A 23,579-nucleotide genomic window follows, 5' to 3' on the forward strand; every position below is an offset into this window, starting at 1 on the left:
ATTTTAAATAATGAAATTAAATACATGTCAATTCAATACAAAGAAAATTCTCATCAGTCACAAATCAACAAGTTAATTATCAACAGAGGGACTATGAGCCATCCTACTCAATACACAAACAGAACAGCCTAATTTTGCAATTGTGAACATTGAGCCAAGCAACCATAAGAGAAAAAAGAGAAAAAACTAGTGTAATCAAGATTGGGGCTGAAGGGAAAACAGAGGGACTGACATCAAAATAAGCTAACAAGGCAAACAATAGTGCAATGAAAAAACAAAACAAAACATGCACTCTCAGAAAAAACACACATTTTTTAGCTTGCTTTCCCCAGCCTACCCCCATTCAGCAAAACTGTAGAAAGCAATCAAGGTTTGTCATTTTAATCTGGTATCAACGTCCACTGTTTACAGTTACTATAACTACTGTACTACAGTTGAAACTGTCGGCTGTAGGGCGAGCATGGCTGCACAAGTCTACACATGTATATGCTTACTTTAACCAGATTAAAAAATTGATCAAGGTAAGTTGTAGATTTGTTGATGTTAAGTTGCACAGATTAAGCTGCATTATTCATTTAATTTGTTATTTGCTTCAGTTTTGTGTTTATGTATTCAGTTGTTCAAGGCATGATATTTAAGACTTATATAGGATTATATAGTTTTTTTTTTTTTTTTAGTTTGCTTGATTGATTTGTTTGTCCATAACTAATTCTATAATGATAAATGATTGATTTCATAACAATGATCAAACATCTTTCCCCAAAGTTCTACAGTCAAACTTGAGGGCAATGTCTGCAGAAATACCCCAAAACCGTACTGTGGTAGAAACCAGTTTGAGTCAAAAGACAAACATCTTTCAGTCTGTCAGCTCTGTTGTCCAGCATCATGAAGAAAGCCAGTCGAGCTGCCAACTACCTCCAATGAGTGAATCTGACCCCAGTTTTCCATCTAATTTGGTGAGTCAGGAGGCTTTTGAGGAACAGCGGGTATCTGAAATGGGCAGATCTGCCTGCCAACCTGCCCAACATATGTCTGAAAGATCCCCTCAAGAGGTTAGTCTCTTTTGGTATTTAAATTTTTATCAACATGTATTGTTTATTAATGAGCTAGTGGATATGATGAATGCTGAATGTGGCCTTTAGAATCTCAGTTCAGAATCTGCAGGTGTGTGAGATGAAGCCACGTTTACACAGAAAGCTATTGTCTTAATTCTACCTTTATATCGCATTGTTTCATAAAGAGATCACAGGTAAACAGAAATGATGTTCTGATATTCAATAATCATGAATTTCACTCTGAAAAGCACTCAGTAATGTTACACACATTTTCTGTAAAAAGAAACCTTTGAAATTTGCATTTTTATTAGTATGGTACTGCATTTAGCAGCTATTTTATTTTTTTGGTAAATCGTTACATAAAATCACAAACATTTTTTATTTAATGTGTATACTTTGATTTTAAACAACCTCTAACTCTCATTAGAGTATTAGTTGACTGTCAGGTTAGGTTAGGGTTAGTAGAATAAGTTGACATGCACTTGCAAAGTTGCTTAGTAGAATGTCTGTTGGTGAACCATCAAAATAAAGTGTTAGTGGATATTAAGAAAGGCAGTCTACTAGTAATCTAGTACTAGTCTTTGGTAGTTGACATGTAGTTGTTACTTATGTTTAGCAGAATGTCTAAAGTGTACCTTCGAAATAAAGTGTTAAGGCCTTTGCACACTGAGTCCGAAATTTTCGCATGCGTTTTTTCGTATTCGTAATCCTAAAAATTCGTCACGCACCGAGACCTTGCACACTGAGTCCTATGCGTATTAATGAATGCGTTGCGAAAAAATCGCAAAACAAATCGCAAAACAATACAAAATGAAGTCTTCAAGCAGTGAGCACGATTAGTTGTCTCCTAGAGAAAAAGAAAGAGAAAATATTGGGTCTATTCAATCCCGAGATTGCATAGAGAGAAAGGAGAATTCACCTCATCAAGGAGCTGCGGGATTATCCGAGCGTTTCAAAGTTTACTTCAGAATGTCAGTGGCTCTGTTTGATGCTTTACTACTGGCACAATCTGTCTTTATATTCGGTCTCTTTGTATACCTCACGTTGTTAGTCATTCAGTGCTGCTGTTTTGTGCTGTAGACGACGTGGATCAACTTGTCCGATGGCATTCTGTATTTTTGCATTCGCGTACGGTGGCTCTGAATTGTCAAAACGTCTCTCAAAATGCGTGCCACGGATGCGAAAAACGCAGAAAATCGAACCTGATCCGAATATTTTTTTGACGGACGAAAGTTTCGGAGGCAGTGTGCAAATGCGATTGACATAACGTGAGGTCGAATTTATTTTTTAACGTGCGAAAGTTTCGCATGCGAATTTCGGACTCAGTGTGCAATGACCTTTACTCTTTTTTTGTGCCAATTATAGGCAGACAAAAAATACTCAATTGGTCAAAACACTGAAATTTAAGCTTACAGTATGTGGTTCAATTGTCAGTTGTTCAGTTTTTCTGTAGACATTAAAAGGTTTGTTACATTAAAGTCGGCATGAATTCAGAAGTAGCGTTAGTCTTTTCTTCTCTATAGAGTGGTGCAGGGATGATGTGAAAACCCGGATGACTAATTCGCCACTGGTTCCTTTGAGATTTTCCTATGGGGTTTTATAATGGGGTTTTTCAATTCATGAGTAAAATAAGGTCTGTGGTAAACATAACTTGATAATACTTTGTTTTTGTTAAAGGTACAATTTGTGATATTTTCTTTCCGCTAGAGGTCGCTAGAAGCCTGTTCAAAACAAAGGCGTAGTTTGATGATGCCAAGTTTTAGAGCGGAAACTTGGGACATGTGGTCTCCATCTCAATGGACGGTGCAAATGAATAGGGATTGGAGCCTGGAAGAACTCATGTTCGTGGATGTGATTATTAACGTTACTGTAGTATGAAGTAGAGCAGGACCGAGTGTTGCGGGAGCTGAACGAGGAGCTGGAGCGATTGATCAACACACGCCTCACGAGCAGCGGGACTTTTATTATGACACTTCCGCTTTTCCGGTCATGAGTTTACGGGAGCTGTCCTTGTCGACAGAACCAGCGGCAGATGATAAACAGTAATTATGTTCCATAAATAAGTAACACAATCCACCATAAAACGTGCAAGAAGTAAATAAGGAACTGCTTGAAGCAAGCTAGTGGTTTGCTGGACGCTAGACACTACTTCCGCATTTGTCCACGGCACTGTTGTCATGTGGTTTTTACGTCAGTAAAGGCGGTAACAAAGGTAACTGACGTCATTGACAGGCGACTGCACTGCCCCGTGTCACTGTTTAGAATGGGAATTTTCTCATGATTTACAAGTAGTTGAAAACATTAGAGATATTGTTAGTAATCAGCTGGACAAAATATATAACACTACCCTAGTGGTTTTTGGATATTTTACTGCAAAATTTTACATATTGTACCTTTAAACTGCACTCACACCCCAAATGTTTTTATTAGAAACATATGTTTTTCAATAAACTTAACAGCTTCAAAATTCTTTTTCAATATAGGTGTGTGTGCTTTCTGTAGAGCCTAATGTCCAAGTATTTTCAAGTTATGTTTACCACAGACCTTATTTCACTCATAAATTGAAAAACCCCATTATAAAAACCTATAGGAAAATCTTGAGGGAATCAGCAGCAAATTAGTCTTCTGGGTTTTGACGTCATCCCTGCACCACTCTATTGTGACATATTGTATTTCTGAGTGAAACGGCTTCTCGAACAAGGAAAAAGTCTAGGGCAGGACTTGATTTTGTCTATGGGGAATTGATTGAATGGTTGGATGTTTGTGGTTTGCTATTGGTGGAACTCATGTGAGTGACAGGTTGTCCCGCACTCACAAAAGTAAACACATCATCAGAGAAAAGAAGAGGTGCTGCTGCATGAAGGAGGGGAAGTTATTTTGATTAAAGAATATGAGGGCACGTGAATTAAAAAAAATTATGATGTGCACGAATAAATATTTTATAATAAATACTGCAATATTCCATAAAAAATAGGAATGGTCCATTTTTATTTCATGGTGACTTATTGTAAATTAATAAAACCTAATAGTACAGTCACCTAAACATCCCACAGTGTTTAATACTAATAATTATATATTTTTAAAGAAATGTGGAATAGTTTTGTTGCAACAAGTGACTCTATTAGCTCGATGCAGATTATAGAGTATTGAACCTTTAAATATCGAATCTCAATACAGATTTTGATTTTGATATCTGATCATATCTCTGTCTGAACAGAATCCAGGCCAAAATGAGCTTCTCCTTCAGCGTCAGGTGAAGCAGTTGCAGAGGGTTTTACAGGAACAGAACGCTCTGCTCTCTCTGATCGGTCCAGGTATGACTGGAAAAACCCTCATGCACATAACAAAGATTTAAGTTGTTTTTGATGGTTATCTTAGGTTTTCATTTCTGAAATGCTGTACTTTTTAAATTATACTTACAGGAAGATATGCAATTTTAATCTGTTATTATACCTGTGGCATATGCATTGCCTTTTATTCAGCTTTAACCACCAAGTGACCAGCACTACAAATGCAGTATGGTGACTTTGCCCAGTAAGAAAAAATATGTTGGTCCAGGAACAACATTCCTGTCTGAAAATGTAGTCCTAACTCTATTCCTACCCCCAAACCTAACCCTACCCATAACTTTTCCCTAAAATTAGAGGGAAATGGTGAATAACACTCATGTAGAAGCACCTAACCATGGTTGTAAGCCTAAACTGTAAACTTGTCCCTCAAATCTGATTGGTTGATTGAAATGTTGAAAATCATGTTCACCAATGCAGTATGCTTCCCACTATATGGTATAGTAAATCAACCACTCTTTTTCTTCATTATAGAACTCTCCTTTCTCTTTCAGGACTGATTTTATCTCCCACATTCTTAGCTCACGGGCAAGCCCAGACACCTCAAAGTTCTTCAGAAGCTGATCCCCTCAAACCTACCGAGAATTTAGATGCCTTCAAGGAATGCTCAACCAAACTCTCATTTTCTGGCCAGGCTGAGAATGAGTCAGAGGATCTGGCAACTAGTAACAGCAATGGTAGGAGTCGAGAAGTCCTTTATCTTTATAGTCTTTTGAAAAATGTACATTTACAATAGGGTTGTAATAAAATTCACTACATTCTCTACATATCAATAATCAAACAATAATAATAATACATGCAAAAAATTAACATGAAATGCAAATAAAACATAAAATCTTAGACATTTCTTCCTCTGTGCCTGACAGAGAAGTCTCTTGTATCATAACTTTCCAGTTAAAGAAAAACCAGACAACTGTCTATGACTCATTTACAAATCTACATCACTCACACCAGAATGTCCAATATGTGCAAGACACGTAATGTAAACAGAAGATTAGGCTGTTCAAAAATTAAACTGGAGATGCTTCAGTGTGACGAAATGCTACTTCATTTAAAACTATTTTAAACAGGATATGGCTAATTGTTTTGTCATTATTATGCATTCAACATCTGTGACCTCATATTTTATTTACTGTTAAAAGGTAAAGTAATATGAGGTCATAAGCAAAACACATGGACAATTTCTGCATTTAAAATTCACACCACATGACAATTTAAAATGAACTAGTAAAGGCAAATGGGGTTGTTTAAAATGATCAAAGCCAAAATCCAGACTTTGATTTAAAAAAAAACAAAAACATTTAAAAAATAAATAAGTCTTGGACATGATATGTCAACTATTCAAAATGTATTAAACACATAACAACTGCAAATAATTCACTGAATTTCCCTCAATAGTCTTTTTAAAGAATCTTCTTTTTCAGCTGGCATGTTTCGCTCACTCATCTGCAGTGTCGTCTGAATTTTCTGGTTGTTCCTTCTCCAGCAGAAAGGGGAGATAGATTGACATGTATAACTTCTTAAATTTACTGCTGCTCAGGCAATACAGGATTGGATCCAGCAGACAGTTCAGATAAGAGAGACAAATAAGCCCATCGTACACTTTAACAACAGTATCTTTTTCCTCTTTCATCACAAGCCCATTATTCTTCAGCTGTATTGCTCTTGTAATGGCATAAGGTAAGAAGCAGACAGCAAAGACGAGAACCACCGAAGTGACGAGGAACATCGCTCTCCGGAGTTTAGTCTTGTCGCCCACCGATGTCTTTTTGAGTTTTTTGATAATCTGTATTGAGCAGTACACAAGAACAAAAAAGGGGATCAGAATCTGGGTAAAAAACACAACTTCCCTCAGTACAATGACAGGACTGAGTTCCTCATCATGTTCATTGCTGTTGCATCTGATAAAACTTTGCGTCATGGCCGGAATCGTCAAAATTCCCAGTAGCACCCAGATAAATACAGAAATCTGAGGCGAATGTTTCAAAATCCTTATGACTTTCCTCTTCAAAGGATGGACTACGCTAAAATATCTGTAAATGGAGATGACCGTCAGGAAAGCGATGCTGGCTCCCCGGTTGAGAAACTGCAGAAAGAGCTGTACTTTGCACACTACCTTATTTTCACTGCATTGCTGAAAGTTATACGCCTTTACGGGCAATCCAATCAGCAACAAAATGTCAGCCAGGACCAAATTGAACAGGAAAATGTCAATGGTTTTAGATTTCCAGAACTTGAGCTTGAAGATGAAGAGATGGATAACTGTAATGTTTAGCAGGAGACCCAAGATAAACTCCAGACCTACCACAGAAGAGTAGAAAATATACAGCGCTCGGTTATTGTCTATGTTCTCCTGACAGATGTTGTCCGTGTCGTCCGGTTTGTCCGTGACACTCATATTTGTGTAGTTTGCAATATTTTAAAGAGTCCTGGTCCAAACCGATTCCTAACCTGTGTAGACGCCACACCTTTGGATGTCTGTTCTCCCAAAGCAGAGCTTTTTAAAGCTGCTCAGACTTGAAGGCTAAGCACTTCCTCTGCCTGAACGTTCAAGTCTCAACCTGTTGAGAAGCTAAATGCCTGATGTCACGCACTGCTTTGAAAAAGACAAAAAAGTGTCATCATTAAAGACAACTGAAATCTTTTATAAAGACTCACTCAGTGAGCTTGCACAGATAGAGATCAAGTGTCAGGAAGGTTGACACAATGGACAAAGCAAATGAACTGTTAAAAAAGTCAGCTAAAGAAGACATACAGTCAAATCTATTTGCAAAGATCATATCTCATAAGAACTGAGCATATTTAGGCAGTACAATAGTGGGCGTGTTGACTTCACCATGCAAGTTATAACAAATGTACATGAAACAATGTGATGGTTATTGATATTCTGTCCTAAACACCTATGCTTGTACTGTACATTAGTAGTATTTAGTGACTTGTCTAGACGAGCATGAGCAGATATGTGAAAAAAATAGCTGAGGGGCAACTATTGCCTTTTATAGCAAAAGGACTTGACTTGTTTAAAAGTCTTACATAGCAAGCCGATTTTTAGTTCAATATACCTAACAATGCAGATGTTAATTTCTAAGACTTTATATTATCTTGCATAATGTTGGAAAGATGAATTGCATAACATTTGTTTCTCGAAGTTCAGATTACCTGATCTGACACAACACTATGTCAATAAGTTGAGTTATAATATTAAATGAGATCTCAATGTTGCACCATCAGCAGAGCTCAGATGCTTGTCTCCTATTAAAGAAGAGTCTTCAGAACCTGCACAAGAAGACTGTCCTCTTAGCCCTTTCGGATTGAGGCAAGGTCGCCCACCAAACCCAGAGGAAAGGTATCATATGATGCAAAAAAAATAATAAAAAAAATAAAATATATATATATTTAACTATATATTATATTTATTTATAGTTTATATTTAAATTCTGACTGGATGAGCCACTTTTGAAGTTGCTGTAAAATGCTGAAACACACAAGTTATAAATAATATAACTGCCTTAATTGGTCTGATGAACTGCTTGGTTTAATTTTTTATGATTAATTGAACTGTTTTTTATATTTATTATATTAATTATCATATTGCATATTTTAATAAATCAATAAGCAATTCAAGTCACTTGAGAGACTAATTGTTTTCATAAACACTACTGTTCAAAAGTTTGGGGTGAATAAAATTTTATTCAGCAAGGATGCATTAGATTGAACAGAAGTGACAGTAAAGACTTTTACATTGTTATAAAAGGTTTCTATTTCAATTAAATACAGTTCTTTTGAACTTTACAGTCAAGAATCCTGAAAAAAAATATCATGGTTTTTACAAAATATATTAATCAGCACAACTGTTTTCATTGATAATAATTAGAAATGTTTATCAGCATATTAGAATGATTTCTGAAGGATCATGTGACACTGAAGAGTGGAGTAATGATGCTGAAAATTCAGCTTTGCATCACAGGAATAAATTACATTTTACACTATATTAAAATAGGAAACAGTTCTTTTAATTAGTAATAATATTTCACAACATTACTGTGTTTTTGACCAAATAAATGCAGCCTTGGTGAGCATAAGAGACTTCTTTCAAAAACATTTTAAAAAAAAACTTTTGATATTTAATAGAAGATATTTGCGACATTTATAGTATGAGAGTTGTACATTTTCAAAAGAGCTATCATTTACAGGCCTATTCGACCAGGACTAAGAGAAGAGCAAAAAACATTTGAAGAGTTTGTTGAAGAACATCTGAAAACAGACCATGCTGTTTTCCAATATGAGAATCATCAGGTATGAGTTGCATTTAAAAACTAAATCTCCTGCAGTTTAAACGTGTTCTAAGCATTATCTTCTCTGTTTTACAGGTTAGTACACAAATCATAGGAGCAGAGAAGAGGAATTTCCTTCGTAAAGGAGAAGGAACATCTAGAATTTCGAAGGGTAAGGACTGCTCACAAACTGTGAAGAGGAGATGCTCTATTAGGCCACAAACAATGAACATAAAGCCTAGTCAGCAGTCGGTACGACCCACTGAAGAGATGCCAAATAGGAGCAGTCCTGCACTGAAGGGTGTAGGAAACCTCAGTGACCAAAGATCTGGCCAGGAAGACTCTCTAAAGAGGACAATTGCTCTACAAGAGGATAATTATTCATCAAACAACAAAGGGAAAGTCAAAGCTCTGACTGCTAATATTGCTAACAATGCAGCCTCACTTAAAAGTAAGCACAGTGAAGGAGTCATGAGGAATTATGGTAAAACCAATGGAAGTAAGCCAAGTGGATCTGCTCAGGCACAAAGTAGGAGCGTTGGCTTTAAAAAAATTAATGACCACATTGTCAAAGTCAATGAGAAAAATTGTCTTACCAAACACTACCATCAAAGTGGACATACATCTAAAGAAGTCAATTTAACCGACGAGGTGATGGAGTCACTGGATCTTAGTGAATCTAACGACAGCACTAGCAGTGAAGACGGACCCAACTCTCAGCCTCACAGTCTGTTTCCTCATTATATTTCAAGGCACATGGATCACAAAGATCAGAGTCTGGATCTGTCGGATGGCGACTACGCTAGTGATGCTCCGAGTGAGACTCGATTCAATGAAGAAAATCGCACTTCAACTCCTATGTCTAGTTCTTCGAGCTTCAGCAGTGATTCTGAGCTCAAGAGCTTAGACGGGTCTATGGCTAACCGCTCCAAGAAAACAGAAGAAAGAGGGGCCAACAGTGATTTTAGACCACCTTCTGCTCCTGAACCTCTTACAAAGACATTTCCAAAAGCCAAGGTTACTCCAGAAGACGTCACACATGGCATGGAGCAAGAGAAACCACATACTTCAATCAGGTTTTGTACAAAGATTATGACTTTTTCAACAACAAAAAAAAAATAATCGTATTTTGAAGAAAAACTTTAGCCCTGAAACCCAAGTTTCTATCTCTGATTTAACATATTCCTGAATATATATGAATTCCTGAGTAGGTCGAAGATGGAAGAGCATGGTTTTAATGGTGAGGATGGCTGCAGACCTTTGCTCAGGCTTAAGAAAGAACTTCATGAACCCCAGGTAGACACAATATAAGATATTTTAGACCAAAGTTTCCTCCTTTTTCACATTGCATCTCCATGTGTGACCTTGTAAAGGTCACCACTTTACTTCTAATACACTTTAAAATAGAACTAAAGTTCCAAAAAGAAGTTTTCACAGCGATTTCATAGAACCATCATTTTGGGTTCCCCAAAGAACCTTTCAGTAAGTAGTTCTTAAAAGAACCATTTTTTTTCTTAGTGTAAAGAACATGTTCCACTATAAAGAGCATGCAATGGAAAGGATCTATAGATGTTGAAGGTTCCTCATGGAACCATTGATGCCCAAAAAAAAACAGACCTTTTTTTAAGGATCCTTACAAGATTTTAATAGCAATATGCATTCAGAGAGTACTTCATATCATGTTAAAATCATTGTGCATTTACTGTAGGATCTGAGAGAGCAGATCTCATCTCTGAAGCAGCAGCTGATGGAGAGGGAGTCTCACTGGTCACAGGCCCACAGTCTCCTCCAGAGCTGTGTGGATGCCCTAACCCGAGAGAACCAGGAGCTTCACAGAAGGCTCAGTACAAACAAGAGATCGCACCAGAGTGCTGGTTCCTCTACTCCTCAGGCTGGATCATACAGAGCAGTGAGAGTAAATTCAAACCTCATTCAATGATGATCCACATATTAAATATTTATATTTAAACACAGAAAAAAAATTTTTTTTACTATTTTTTATTAACATGTAAACACATTTAATATTTACATATAAATTAAATAAGACATTAAGTTTTGTTTTCAGCAAAATCTAAAGTTAAAGAGGTTTATACAGTATTTCCCAATATCGTTAACTTGCTTTCCCTTTAAAGTTTATTTTTATTTATTGAAATATAGATAGTTTTGTCTTATTATAAGTGCCTTGGTACATTTGGCAATTTTGCTCTAAAGAATATTTATTATTTTCATGTTTTTAAATTATATTTCAAATGAAAGCACAGCAAAATGAAATGAAATGAAAGAGCAACATGAAAATGATCTTTTTGAATGAACAAACAGTAACACTTTTTTCAATAGTCCACTTTAGACATTCTACTAACTATAAGCAACTACATGTCAACTAACTCATTAATTTGCAAGTAAATGTCAACTAACTCTCATTAGAGTATTAGACTGTCAGGTTTGGTTTAGGGTTAGTAGAACTGACATGTCGTTGACATGTAAGTTGCAAAGTTACTTATAGTCAGTAGAATGTACAGGTCATGGTCATATAATTATAATATCATGAAAAAGTTCATTTTTTATTTGTAAATTATTTTTAAAAATGAAACTTTCATATATTCTAGATTCCCTGCATGTAAAGTAAAACATTTTAAAAAAATTTTTTTTTAATTTTGATGATTAGAGCGTACAGCTCATGAAAGTCCAAAATAGAATATTTCCTAAGATCAATCAAAAAATGGATTTTCAAAACAGAAAAGTTCAAGTTCTTTAAAGTATGTTCATTTGTACACTCAATACTTGGTATCAATACTCGGCAGCACATATTACAGCAAATGACTTGCTCCTAGCAAATTACAGCATCAGTGAAGTGTGGCATCGAAGTGATCAGCCTGTGGCACTGCTGAGGCACTATTGAGCCTTCAGATCATCTGTATATTGTTGGATCGACTGTTTCTCATCTTTCTCTTGAAAATATCCCATAGATTCAGGGGTCAGGCATGTTAGCTGCCAATAAAACACAGTAATATCATGGTCAGCAAACCACTTGGAAGTGGTTTTTGCACTGTGGACAGGTGCTAAAGTCCTGCTGGAAAAGGATATCAGCATCTCCATAAAGCTTGTCAGCAGATGGAAGCATAAAGTGCTCCAAAATCTCCTGGAAGATGGCTGCATTGACTTTGCACTTGATAAAACACAATGGACCAACACCAGCAGACGTCACGGCCCCCCAAATCATTACTGACTTCAGAAACTTCACACTAGACTTCAAGCAGCTTGGATTCTGTGCCTCTCCAGTCTTCTTTCAGACTCTGGGACCATGATTTCAACATGAAATGCAAAATTTACTTTTATCTTAAAAGAGGACTTTCGGCCACTGTTCACTGTCCAGTTCTTTTTCTCCTTAGCCCAGGTAAGATGCTTCTGACGTTTTTTTCTGTTTCAGAAGTGGCTTGGTAGTCCTTTTCCTGAAGATTTCTGAGTGTGGTGACTCTTGATGCGCTGACTCCGGCTTCATTTGACTCATTGTGAAGCTCTCCCAAGTGTCTGAATCAGCTTTACTTGACAGTATTCTCAAGCTTGTGGTCATCCCTGTTGCTTGTGCACCTTTGCCTACCCAATTTCTTCCTTCTAGTCAACTTTGCATTTAATATGCTTTGATACATCACTCTGTAAACAGCCACCACATTCAGTAATGACAATCTGTGACTTACTCTCTTTGTGGAGGGTGTCAATGATTGTCTCCTGGACCATTTCCAAGTCAGCAGTCTTCCCCATCAGTGTGGTTTCAAAGAACAAGAGATACCCGGAATTTATACTGTAGGGATGGTCATTTAATGAAACTCAATGTAAATATTCTAATATTTTGAGATACTGGATTTTGGACTTTCATTAGCTGTACGCTCTAATCAATAAATAAAAAAAACTTTTGATGTTTTATGAAATACTAGATTCCCTACATGTTTTACTTTACATGTAGGGAATCTAGTATAAATGAAAGTTTCATTTTTTTAAATAATTTACAATAAAAAAATTAACTTTTTCACAATATTCTAATTATATGACCAGCACCTGTATGTTGGGGGACTATCGAAATAAAGTGTTATTTGACAAAATTATTTTGATATTTAATGTATCATCTCATTTACCTAAATCTTTAAGCATGGAGGAGCAATATTTCTCTGTAGGTTATGATCTTTACTCGAGAAAAAAATAAAAAAATAAAAAGAAATTATATATATATATATATATATATATATATATATATATATATATATATATATATATATATATATATATATATATATATATATCCATATGCCATTTGCCTCAATGAATAACATATGTTGTGCTTCAGTTTGAGAAAAGCAGAGAGGAACCACAGAAGACCCCTCATGTTAGGAGCGCAACTCCAGCCTTTAACAAACCCACCATCCATAAGACACAAAAGATTGATGTTAGTATGATAACATTATTAATGTGCATTATCAAACAAGAACTGGTCTTGATATAAAATATCAATTATTAAAATATTATTTTACTTTAAATTAAATATTTCCTTTTTTTATTTTTTGTCATTTGCTAGGACCCATACAACTAGTTTAGATAAACTCAATTCCTATAAACCCGTTGAGGTGTGTAATATGTTCTCAAGTGCCCTTTAAGCTCTTCAGAAATAATTCATGGTGGCTCTCAAAGTCCAGTGTCAGATAATTGACTCAGCTCTTTATAACTAATTCATGCTTGTGCAATGCATCTACACATCTCCATTTCAAGTGTTAAATCCTGATTTTATTTTGTAATTGTTTGCCCTGTTCATAATTTATGAACACAAAGAGATATTCAATATAAATGGCACACAGAATAAATGCAGCAACATGTGATGTATTTATTCAATCAATCACTGTGGATGTTATTATGACATGCATGCATAAGCATACAGATCATATATATAAAGTTATATATAAGTGTCAGTTTTATATATATAACTGACATTGAAGGCATTTAATTTCCTTGTTTTTTTAAGTTCTTCTTGGTTCTTGTGCTTTAATGGACAGGCAAATGGACGCTCTGTTAACAAAGCTAATAGGATAACTGAATGCACAGCCAGCTTTTTGAGTAAGTATGTTTGCTTGTGTTTCATCTCCTATGAACTAAAATACAAGTTGTCATCACTAAGTAGATGTAACTTGTTCAATTTACAAAAGGAAAGAATTCTGCACTTTCCACTGACAGTCCACAGAACAATGGCATCATTTCACGAGGCGGAAAGGTATTTACTTTTCTCTTAAAGCGATAGTTCACCTAATTCAGTTTCAGAATTGGAGCATGAAGTAATGACACACAGTTCAAGAGTACTGTATCCCATGAATCACTCATTACAACTTAATAGACTCTGACCCAGTTTCTATTATGAAATATACAATGCATCATAGTATCATAATGACACTTTTGTTCACAGGGAAGTTTGTTTTATCATCATACTGACTGCAATGATGCACAAATGGCATCCCAGGCCAGAAAAGACAAAGTACATGAGGAAACTCACTATCCAGATGGACGAGTAAGAGGGGTGTTTTGCAAATTTTGAAATTTGAATTAAATACATCTTCCAACCCTTTTTCAAAATGTTCTACCTCCTCCTAGGTTGAACGTCTTTTTTTGAACGGATGTCGTGTGATCACATTTCGCAATGGAACGAAGAAAGAAATTGGTGTTGACAAGTCGGTCACTGTTACTTTCTTCAATGGAGATGTTAAAAGCACACTGGCTGATGGGACCGTGGTGTGTATCATGAGTCCCTTAGAGAATACAGTGGTGCTGGTATGACGTCAGAAACCGAAAGTATAATTCACCACTGGTTCCTTCGAAATTTTCCTATGGGGTCGAAAGAACCAGCGGTGAATTAGTCCTCTGTGTTCTGACGTCATACTGGCACCAAGGATGTATTATCAAGTCTGTTCCCACAGTTACTGCTGCTGTATTGCAACATTTCAAAATTGACTAAGTATTTTGTGGTCATCCACCAGAACATTAACATGTTTCTACAGGCTTAAGCTTTTGTTTTTTGTGTCCCGTAATTCACGCCTTTTGTCTGTGTTCCTGCATTTGTAGTCAGGGTTTTTACAGTTTTCACAATTTCACTTATTTTTAATTTTTATTTCCTTTTGTATTTTGGTTTGTTTTAGTATGGTTTCCATTAGTTTTAATGCTGATTAAATAGTTTTTATTTCATTTGTATTTTTGTATTAGTTGTAGTTTATTTTTTCAGTAATAGTTTTAATTTTTTTGTACCAAAGCACTGCAGTTTAGCTTATTGTTCATGCTTTAAATGCATTACATTCAGACAGTTTTTGTTCATTTTCAAATGATTGGTTGGTTTTGCCATTCAAGTTAACAATTAAACTGTCTTAAATTTCTTAGTTATCCATTTTATCTCTTTATGTTTAGATATACTACTATTGTGATGCTCAAACAACACACTCAACCTATCCATCTGGTTTGGAGGTTGTACAGTTTCCAAACAACCAAAGAGGTTAGGAAAAAAAAAAAAAAAAACACTCATGTGAAAGATGTTCTTTTGTTGACTTATACTTAAAAAAAATTACTATTTCAGTCTTTCTACTTCAACATTTCATGTTTAACTCAATGTGTTAATGCCAGTTCACACTGCACCAACAGACACTGACACTTCGGCGGGTTTTGTCTGATCAGTGTGTTACCCGTCAGTGTCTGTTGCCATTGTTCAGCGCTTGTTTTAATGTTTCCATGTTCAATCGGCTTTTGTCGGGTAGTGGAATGTCTGAGAAATTATGTAGGCTGTAATCTGGTGATTGTCGCCGTTGGTCTGCATCTATTTGTGCAGTGTGAATTAGCCTTTACTTTTAGTTTCTTTGCAATTATTTGTAAAATTTACTAGCAGTTTCTGAGTAAAAATTATTATTTAATTATTTCAATATAATTTTACTGTGAATTTGGGATTTTAAATGTCTGCTTAAATGTTACATTTCCCTAGAAACACATCATCCTGATGGCACAAGGGAAATATCCTTCCCAGATGGCACCGTCAAGATTCTCCACTCCGATGGTCGAGAGGAAAGCGTTTTTCCAGATGGAACTATTGTCAAGATATCACAGTAAGATTAATGTTTGCCTTTCTTGTTTGTTTCTTTTCTTTCTTTCTTTTTTTATTTACTCCCTTACACACTGCTTCCACAGACATGGTGAAAAGATGGTGGAGTTTACTAACGGGCAGAGAGAGATCCATACTTCACAATACAAGCGGAGGATGTACCCGGATGGAACCGTTAAAACTGTCTATATGAATGGGAGGCAAGAGACAAAGTTCTCATCTGGGAGGGTTCGCATTAAGAGCAATGAATACATCATTATGGACAAAAAGTGAAACCATTTTCATTTAATTTTATATATATATTTATATATATATATATATATATATATATATATATATATATATATATATCATCTAAACTCTTTGATCTAAACCTATAAATAAATTGTAAATGACAATTGGATGAACTATGCTTGCTTGTTTTTACATGTGCTGTCAGCAAGTGTCTTGTGTTGCTAAGAGTTCCTCTCAGCATGACCACATCTGATACTGTATTCAGGTGAAGACTTGTGAACTTCTGACCTAGTCGGGACATTGTACTACATTGCAACACTCTGGTTTCAGTAGAGGAACATTCCTAAAATAACGGAGACGGATAGCTGGGATAAATATCTTAAATAAACAGTTGAGCGAAACAGTTATTTTTGATCAAGTTCAATAAAAAATGTCTTCCTTATGTAATTTTGGTCCTAAACCTTTCATGCATGAATTATGACAACCTCAGTCAGGATCTTTTTCCTGTGTGTTTTTATTGATTTTTTTTTTTTTTTTTTTTTAATAAACATTTTTTAAGGAGATTTCCAGACGTCCACTTGAGTCGACAGTATGTGTTTTTGTTTTTAAATGAAAATATACTGTATTAAACATAATACAGTATTAACACAGTAATATTGTGTATATTTAACAAGCCAATGAATAAAATTATATAATGATTATTTTTTTGATGTAACAAGTAATGCATTACAAGTAAAGTACATTACTTTTTCGATGTAACTGCATATTACATTCTTAAAACACAATAAAAAAAGTATATTGCAGACAAGTATTTTCAAGAACTACAGGCATAGTAATAGCATGAATTGTAGCTGAAATATAGCTAGTGATGTCCAATTTAGTGTACAGGGGCCAGTTGCACCAGCTGTGCGCAAGTTACAACGTAGACTAGTTTTGACGTAAATGGGCACTAAGTTACAACTTACGCACTACTAAATATTTTTGTGTTGCACCATTAAACTTAGTTGAAGCGTAACTCTACGTATACACTAAATATTTACGGAAGCCTCCTATCAGGAGTAACGGTTGGAATAAAATAGCAGACTGACTGAACTGCATCAATAAGCTCTTTTTACCTGACAGACTTCATTCTTTACACATATATGATGCTGCTGACATTTACACTCTCTTTACATTTTAAGAGAGAGAACATCATGTGAAAAGATTACTTTGTTAGACACTCTTCAACACAAACCTGTTAAACAGCGCGCCGTTGTGTGCATCGGTCCTATCACCCGTTGTGTGCATCGGTCCTATCACTCGGTGTTGTGCATGTCAAATAAAATCAGTCATAATCAATAAATGTAATTTCTTATGTTTTTGTTGTTGTTGTTGTTTCAGTATTTATTTATTGATCCTTATTAATTTCGTTTCAAATACAGTTTCTGAATGTTATTTACATATAAAAACATATATGATTAAGTAGTAGGCTATTATATTTAATGGGAACTTATTTTTACTGTTAGCTACGTGAGGCAAAATAAGTCAGAATGAAGGATAAACTGAAATTCACGGAATTTCAACAACTTCTGCTCCTGTATTTGAAGGATAACTGAAGGTAAACGTCATATTATGCGACTACGCATTACTTTACGGAGACCTTACGAGCTACTAGCTAAGTTCTGCCTTAAGAACAAATGGTGCAACCGAATAAAGTACAGAGTTAGTTACAAACTAGCTAGTAGTTACTAAGCCACTAGTGTGGACTTTACGTTCCAATTTAAGAAAGAACTTACGAACGGCTGGTGCAACCCTACCCAGATGATTAATCAAGATTCTATTGGTTGATGTGCAACTATGCCATCAAAACCCATGCATATGCAAGAAAGTGGCTTTTTGAATAGCTGTCCACTGTAGTGACATCTATGAATGAAAGGGCTCATTTTGTTTACAAGAAGCCACACATTATTATTTAAAAATATATCATTTTAATCAGATATCACTCACTCAGAAGTTTCTGATTTGGTCACAGTATTGTTCTGTTCAACAGAAATTGGCACATGAAGAATATAGAGGGGGTTATAAGTTAACTTAAATTTCACTGATGTTATGCATTTAACAATTGTGAGAGCTTTAAAATATGTAATTATAAGTGTGTTTGACTGTTTTTACATGTAATCCATCCGATATCACAAATTAAGCCTAAGAAGTAAATCTGGGGATGTGTTTCATGTTTGAAAATGTATACATAAAATATACACTACTGTTCAAAAAACATTAAAAAAATAGTGTGTTTAATTGACATGGGTAATGATTGCTAACATGTCAAAGATGTTTAACGCAAAAATAAATTTCTGACTCTCTCTTTCTCTCTCTATATATATATATGCTTTCCCCACTTCCCTCCTTTTGTGTTGTAAGAGATTTAGAAAAACTCAGACCTACTTAAACCATTTTACTTGATTTCTGAATTTGAGAAGAAGCATTCGCTGAGAAGAGGTGGATCTTTTGGTCCCCAAAGCAGAGACTCAGTTTTGTCCCTGACAGCATTACAACCCTGACTGCTGTCCACCTTTGTCCTCTTTTTCTCACCAAAGGAAGATGCCAGTCTGTTTGTGAGTTTACGGAGCTCATTCACGACAACCTTAACATCCACTTGGTCCTGAGAGGCTTTCCATGTAGCCTCATTAAAGGGAAAGGTCAATATGAAGTCTCCAACACGACAAGGAGGGACGTCTCTGTCCTGAGTCCTGTGGTTCCATGGGACGGTTAAGGACTTGGGTTTATGCATGTGAAGAGAAGGTAACTTGCATATGGAAGATGGTGCATTTTTGTGTGATTGCCTCATACTTTTAAGCGTTGTGAGTTTTAGGTCATCAGATTCCACCTCAATGTTAATTTCCTCAAACTTCTGAGGAGCCTTTTCATGTCCACTGGACGTTCTGGATTTTGAATTGGGGTGAATGAGGCAAGAAGCACACCTGATGTTATTTCTAGCGCAAGCATTTACAGAACACAACACAGTGTCTTGAGAACTTGAAGAGGTTGGGATAGACTGATTCCAGCTTCTCTTGCCTGATGAAGTATCATGCAAAGTTTTGGGCAGCAAAAACTCTTGATGGATTTTTGGCTGTAAATACCGGCTACCTGATCTTGTATATCTGTTTCTGAGGTATCCTTTCTGTCTGAAACTATCAGTCATCCTGAAATTCATCAGGTCGATTACATCGTTGATCAGCCCTTTCTTGACAGTTACGTCAGCAGGGCAGTCTAATGAAAGTGCCGGACTGTGGTTGACCTCTAAAAGCCATGGTTTGAAGCTGGCGTCAATGAGGATGTCAAACCCCAACAGTTCCAGACAGTTGGGGTTGGAGGGAATGCAAGGAACGGCTGTGAGCAGAGTCAACGTGATGATATTGCTGATCCTGTGCCAAAAGAGAAATTCGTTAACATCTTGTTTGTGAAGAAAGCAGCGGAATTTGTTCATGGTCCACTTGCATCCTCGGCCAACTCGCTCTTTGTCCATGGCGTAGCACAATCCGAACTTATTGATGCTGGTGTTTGTCAGGTGAGAGTATAGGTTGTCTAAAGAAGCAAGGTTGTACTTTTCTGTCGCAAAACGCACTAGGCCTTCCTGGTGCATGTAAATCACAAGAGGACAGAAGCTCTTTACGCAAACGTAAATGCGCAGGTCAAACTTGTAGCCTGAAATGAGAAGCGGGTTGCTGATGTACCTCTGTATGATTACCGAAGAGTCGTAGACCAAGTCCTTGATATCTTTAAACAGAAATATACCTCTTCCTCTCGACAGGTCAACTGGCTTACAAATCCAGTAGCAAGACTTCCCTCCGTCATCGGTGCGATTCTTAGTATACACCCCTAGAAACTTTGTGTATTCGTTTGGCAGTATGAAAGCAGCAGGGCTGAAGTCATACAAAGCTGCACCGAAAGCGCCCTTCATTCTTCTCAAATGCCGTGCTAGATAGTCCTTGCGTGTAATGTGGGTCATTTTGGGATGGTGGTTCAGTCTCTGCCAGGGCAGGATGTTTTTGTAGTCAGAGGTTCGGAAGCCAGAGGTTCTCCAGTAGAGGTTCCAGTCTCCTTCCTCCTGCTCCTCTTCATCATACTCCTCCCATCCACGCTCCAGCAGCACTTCACGTACCACCTGCGGAGCTCCTCCATGCAGTCGGAACACCAGCGGAGCAAAATCACATTCCTTTTCAGCCATAGAGAAGATCCCAGTACCTCCAAGAAATCAGACAATTCTCTGAATTCTGGGGAATAGGGAAAATCTCATTTAATTCTCCAATCAATGGATAGTAATTTTTGGACAATAATGTAAACAGCTTCTTAATTGCTCTTACAAATGCAGGCCATGATATATATATATATATATACATACACTGCCCTCCAAAAGATTTTGGACGATATCGGCATAAATCCTTTTAATTTTTTGGTGCAAATACATTAAAGTAACTTGACATTATCATTGAAGACCAGCAATAATCATTTTCATTTTGATTACAAATGAGCTGTGATGCTGGTTACTGGTTTAAACCTGGCCCAGGTTTGTAAAAGATTTTTGGGTCAGCACACCTTAATAGCTTCAACAATTGTTTGCCAATTAAGTTTAGAATACAATGAACCAATTCGTGCCCAGTTTAGGTCAGATAGCTGCTAATGGTGGATATGTTGATGAATCGATAATTTAAGTTTTTTTCTATGTATAAACTGTTTGTATAATAAAATATGTTTCGTAGTTTTGGTTGTCCCTTATCAGTGCAAAATTATCACAAATTAAAAAGGATTCATGCCAATATTGTCCACAACCCCACTTTTCTAGGGCGTTGGAGGGCAGTATATATATATACTGCCCTCCAATGCTACTACTACTTTTCAAAGGTTTTAGATTGGAAAAATGTTTTAATGTTTTTAAAAGAAGTCTCTTCTGCTCACCAAGGCTGCATTTATTTAATCCAAAATACTGCAAAAAACGTAATACTGTGAAATATTTTTACAATTTAAAATAAATATTTTCTATTTGAATACATTTTAAAATGTAATTCATTCCTGAATTTTCAGCATCATTGCAATAGAAATCTTTTGTAACATTATAAATCTTTACTGTCACTTTTGATCAATTTAATGTATAAAATTAAATCTTTAGATACAACAGAAATTCTTTCATTCCTCTGGCTACAAGGCTGTTGAATTCAAATCAAAGGACATGATTGTGTGTGATTGTTATTTATGTGAGTGTTATGTTGTGCAGCTTTTACCTGTATTGTCAAAGACAATTTTCCCTTTATAGGGACAAATTAAGTATAAAGTAATAAAGTAAAATTAAATAAAAATGCTGAATAAAATTATTAATTTCTTTAATTTCTTTCCAAAAACAAAAATCTGACTGACCCCAAACTTTTGAACAGTAGTGAATAGTGTTGCAAAAGCTGTCTATTTCAGATAAGTGCTGTTCTTTTGAACTTTCTATCCAAAAAACTTGACAAAAAAATTGTACACAAGTTTTTAACATTGATAATAATATGTTTCTTGAGCAGCAAATGTTTGTGTGTTCAATATACATGTATGTGTGTGTGTGTGTGTGTGTGTGTGTGTGTGTGTGTGTGCATTTTTGTGATTTCTGAGGACACAAATTTGTATAATGACATGGGTATTACAGTGGTATTACGACGTAAACATGAATTATGAGGACATCATGAGTCCTCAAATTTAAAAAAGCTTTAAAAACATACTAAACAATATTTTATTAAAAGGTTTAGGTGTAGGGGTAGTGTAGGGGATAGAATGTACAGTTTGTACAGTATAAAAACCATTATGCCTATGGAATGTCCCTGTGTGTGTGTACAAATTCCTGATGAATACAGTCATATGCGCTGGATTAATCTAGTTATGGTAGTCAGTACGTGACAAACTTAAGAGAAATGATTAATACTGTAATATTATTGTGCATGTACAGTAAAGTCATAGAAGCCTACTCAAAAAACAAAACATTTTAAATTCTGCCCGGTGTCAAAATAAACAAAGCACATCTTATTTTAAACCTCTATTCATATAATTTACCTCAGTTTTAGCTTTCCCTGTTTGTAGAGTATATAAATCACTCTTACCTGAGCGAGCTGTGTTGCCTGGGAGATCCTCCACAGAGTTCCTGTCAGACAGGTTGAGGCTCCTTTTGTGCTCTGCTCTGGTCATCTTTCGTTGCTAGGAAACCTTTCGAATAAAAGCGCGCCATGTGAGCTGCTGACTCCAGTGTTATGTTGCGTGGTCAGAGCATGTGACGTCACCATACGTGAATCAGGGTTAATATATATATTTTTTTTCTTTCTTTCTTTCTTTCTTTCTTTCTTTCTTTCTTTCTTTCTTTCTTTCTTTCTTTTTTTTTTTTTTTGGTTAAATATATTTTCCAAATATTGCATATGATTTAAAAATAGTCTCGGGAAGGTCTAAATCGAATATAGTATAGCTAACGAACACTTCAAAAATACTAAAATACTACTAAAATGTTATGATGTAAATGGAATAGGCAATCAAATTTAACACATTTTATAAGTGAAGTCGTAAACACGTAGACCTAATGTCACGTAGGCCTAATGACATTACAATTAAGTAAAATGATGAACAACGTTATTCTCTCTCTCTCTCTCTCTCCTTTATCCCCACATTTCCTCAGATCCGACCATAATAGACAAGAAGAAAACACTGCCACCTACTGGAGATCACAATACACCCATAGAAAGCTAAGAAACATGCCCGAGAGAGTTTACGGTCAGTGTGAATGCTGCCATCTACTGGTTACAACGCAAAACACTGTAGCTGCAGTAGAGCGCTGATCTGTATTGTTAGGCTACACATATTGTACAATAGTGCACAGGCTATATACCATAAACCGTAATATGTTACATTGCATTAGTTTGTTATGTTTAACATAAGGGTGAAAGCACAACTAAATACAGTGAGTTACACCACAACCTTAATTGAAGCAAGCTGCGTACAGAGGTTATTATAGTCCAGCTGTTTACATACTGGGCAATGAATTAACTCCTGTCATGGTAACTAAAACTGGAGGTAGAATGTCATGTAAAATACTCACTGCTTAAAGAAAACGAGAATAGATCATAATTTCATACTTTTTTTTATTTTGACTTTAGATTCTTGTTTAGATTTCTTATTTGTTCAAACATTTTTTTGATTAAAATGAATCTAAAACACAAAGTGTTTATATCCAGACTTAATCCTTGAATTTTTGGAATATATAATGTTGACACAATATTTGTATTATCTGGTATCCAATCACATGTTTTAAAGTGTTTAACTTTTTTTATGAACTGCCATAAAATATTTCTTGTAATTTGTTGATTGTCTTAGTCAGATATTTATCATCATTCAGAGATTTAGTACCCTGAGTTATTTCCTGTATTATATCTTTTTTTACAGTCTATGATTATAACCCAGATGCACAGAATGTACTTCACTGTAAACGTTACTTTATTTTGATTCGTTGTTACATTGTTTCACCTCTCATTTTCAGCATTCTGCCTTTAATAACAGCAATAGC

The 23,579-nt window shown here is 35.7% G+C and overlaps 3 protein-coding genes across 8 annotated transcripts; 1 reads left to right on the top strand and 2 right to left on the bottom strand.

The window, feature by feature from the left end:
- The first annotated feature begins 297 nt into the window (after positions 1-297).
- On the top strand, positions 298-18,388 carry si:ch211-140l13.3 (centromere protein J). Of its 5 annotated transcripts, none has more exons than XM_067384310.1 (17): positions 298-521; positions 766-1,052; positions 4,273-4,369; positions 4,897-5,079; positions 7,664-7,748; positions 8,596-8,698; positions 8,773-9,752; positions 9,888-9,972; positions 10,385-10,591; positions 13,016-13,114; positions 13,716-13,776; positions 13,866-13,930; positions 14,120-14,221; positions 14,305-14,442; positions 15,109-15,193; positions 15,674-15,794; positions 15,877-18,388. In XM_067384310.1, the coding sequence occupies exons 2-17, from the start codon at positions 789-791 to the stop codon at positions 16,061-16,063; spliced, it is 2,862 nt and encodes a 953-aa protein (XP_067240411.1). In that variant the 5' UTR covers positions 298-521; positions 766-788; the 3' UTR covers positions 16,064-18,388. The 5 variants fall into 5 exon arrangements, with proteins under 5 accessions (XP_067240411.1, XP_067240408.1, XP_067240410.1 ...); XM_067384307.1 differs by having other exon boundaries at positions 7,634-7,748; positions 15,877-18,387; XM_067384309.1 differs by having other exon boundaries at positions 7,634-7,748; positions 10,385-10,585; positions 15,877-18,387.
- gpr31 (G protein-coupled receptor 31) lies at positions 5,098-7,545 on the bottom strand. Of its 2 annotated transcripts, XM_067384318.1 has the most exons (2): positions 6,519-7,545; positions 5,098-6,188 (listed from the first exon to the last, which is right to left on the bottom strand). In XM_067384318.1, the coding sequence occupies exons 1-2, from the start codon at positions 6,798-6,800 to the stop codon at positions 5,841-5,843; spliced, it is 630 nt and encodes a 209-aa protein (XP_067240419.1). In that variant the 5' UTR covers positions 6,801-7,545; the 3' UTR covers positions 5,098-5,840. The 2 variants fall into 2 exon arrangements, with proteins under 2 accessions (XP_067240419.1, XP_067240418.1); XM_067384317.1 differs by having other exon boundaries at positions 5,098-7,545.
- A 50-nt stretch (positions 18,389-18,438) lies between the features above and the next one.
- On the bottom strand, positions 18,439-20,266 carry ttll2 (tubulin tyrosine ligase-like family, member 2). The gene has a single exon (XM_067384314.1). It carries the CDS (start codon positions 20,229-20,231, stop codon positions 18,459-18,461), a length of 1,773 nt encoding a protein of 590 aa, XP_067240415.1. The 5' UTR covers positions 20,232-20,266; the 3' UTR covers positions 18,439-18,458.
- Positions 20,267-23,579: the final 3,313 nt, after the last annotated feature.

Source organism: Chanodichthys erythropterus, chromosome 4, assembly GCF_024489055.1.
Source record: "Chanodichthys erythropterus isolate Z2021 chromosome 4, ASM2448905v1, whole genome shotgun sequence".
Lineage (NCBI taxonomy): Eukaryota > Metazoa > Chordata > Actinopteri > Cypriniformes > Xenocyprididae > Chanodichthys > Chanodichthys erythropterus.

Coding starts and splice junctions, on each gene's coding strand:
- si:ch211-140l13.3 (XM_067384307.1), top strand. CDS start 789: ATGTCTGCAGAAATACCCCAAAACCGTACTGTGGTAGAAACCAGTTTG. Junction 9,753..9,887: donor AAACCACATACTTCAATCAG/GTTTTGTACAAA, acceptor ATTCCTGAGTAG/GTCGAAGATGGAAGAGCATG. Junction 10,592..13,015: donor GATCATACAGAGCAGTGAGA/GTAAATTCAAAC, acceptor GTTGTGCTTCAG/TTTGAGAAAAGCAGAGAGGA.
- gpr31 (XM_067384317.1), bottom strand. CDS start 6,800: ATGAGTGTCACGGACAAACCGGACGACACGGACAACATCTGTCAGGAG.
- ttll2 (XM_067384314.1), bottom strand. CDS start 20,231: ATGGCTGAAAAGGAATGTGATTTTGCTCCGCTGGTGTTCCGACTGCAT.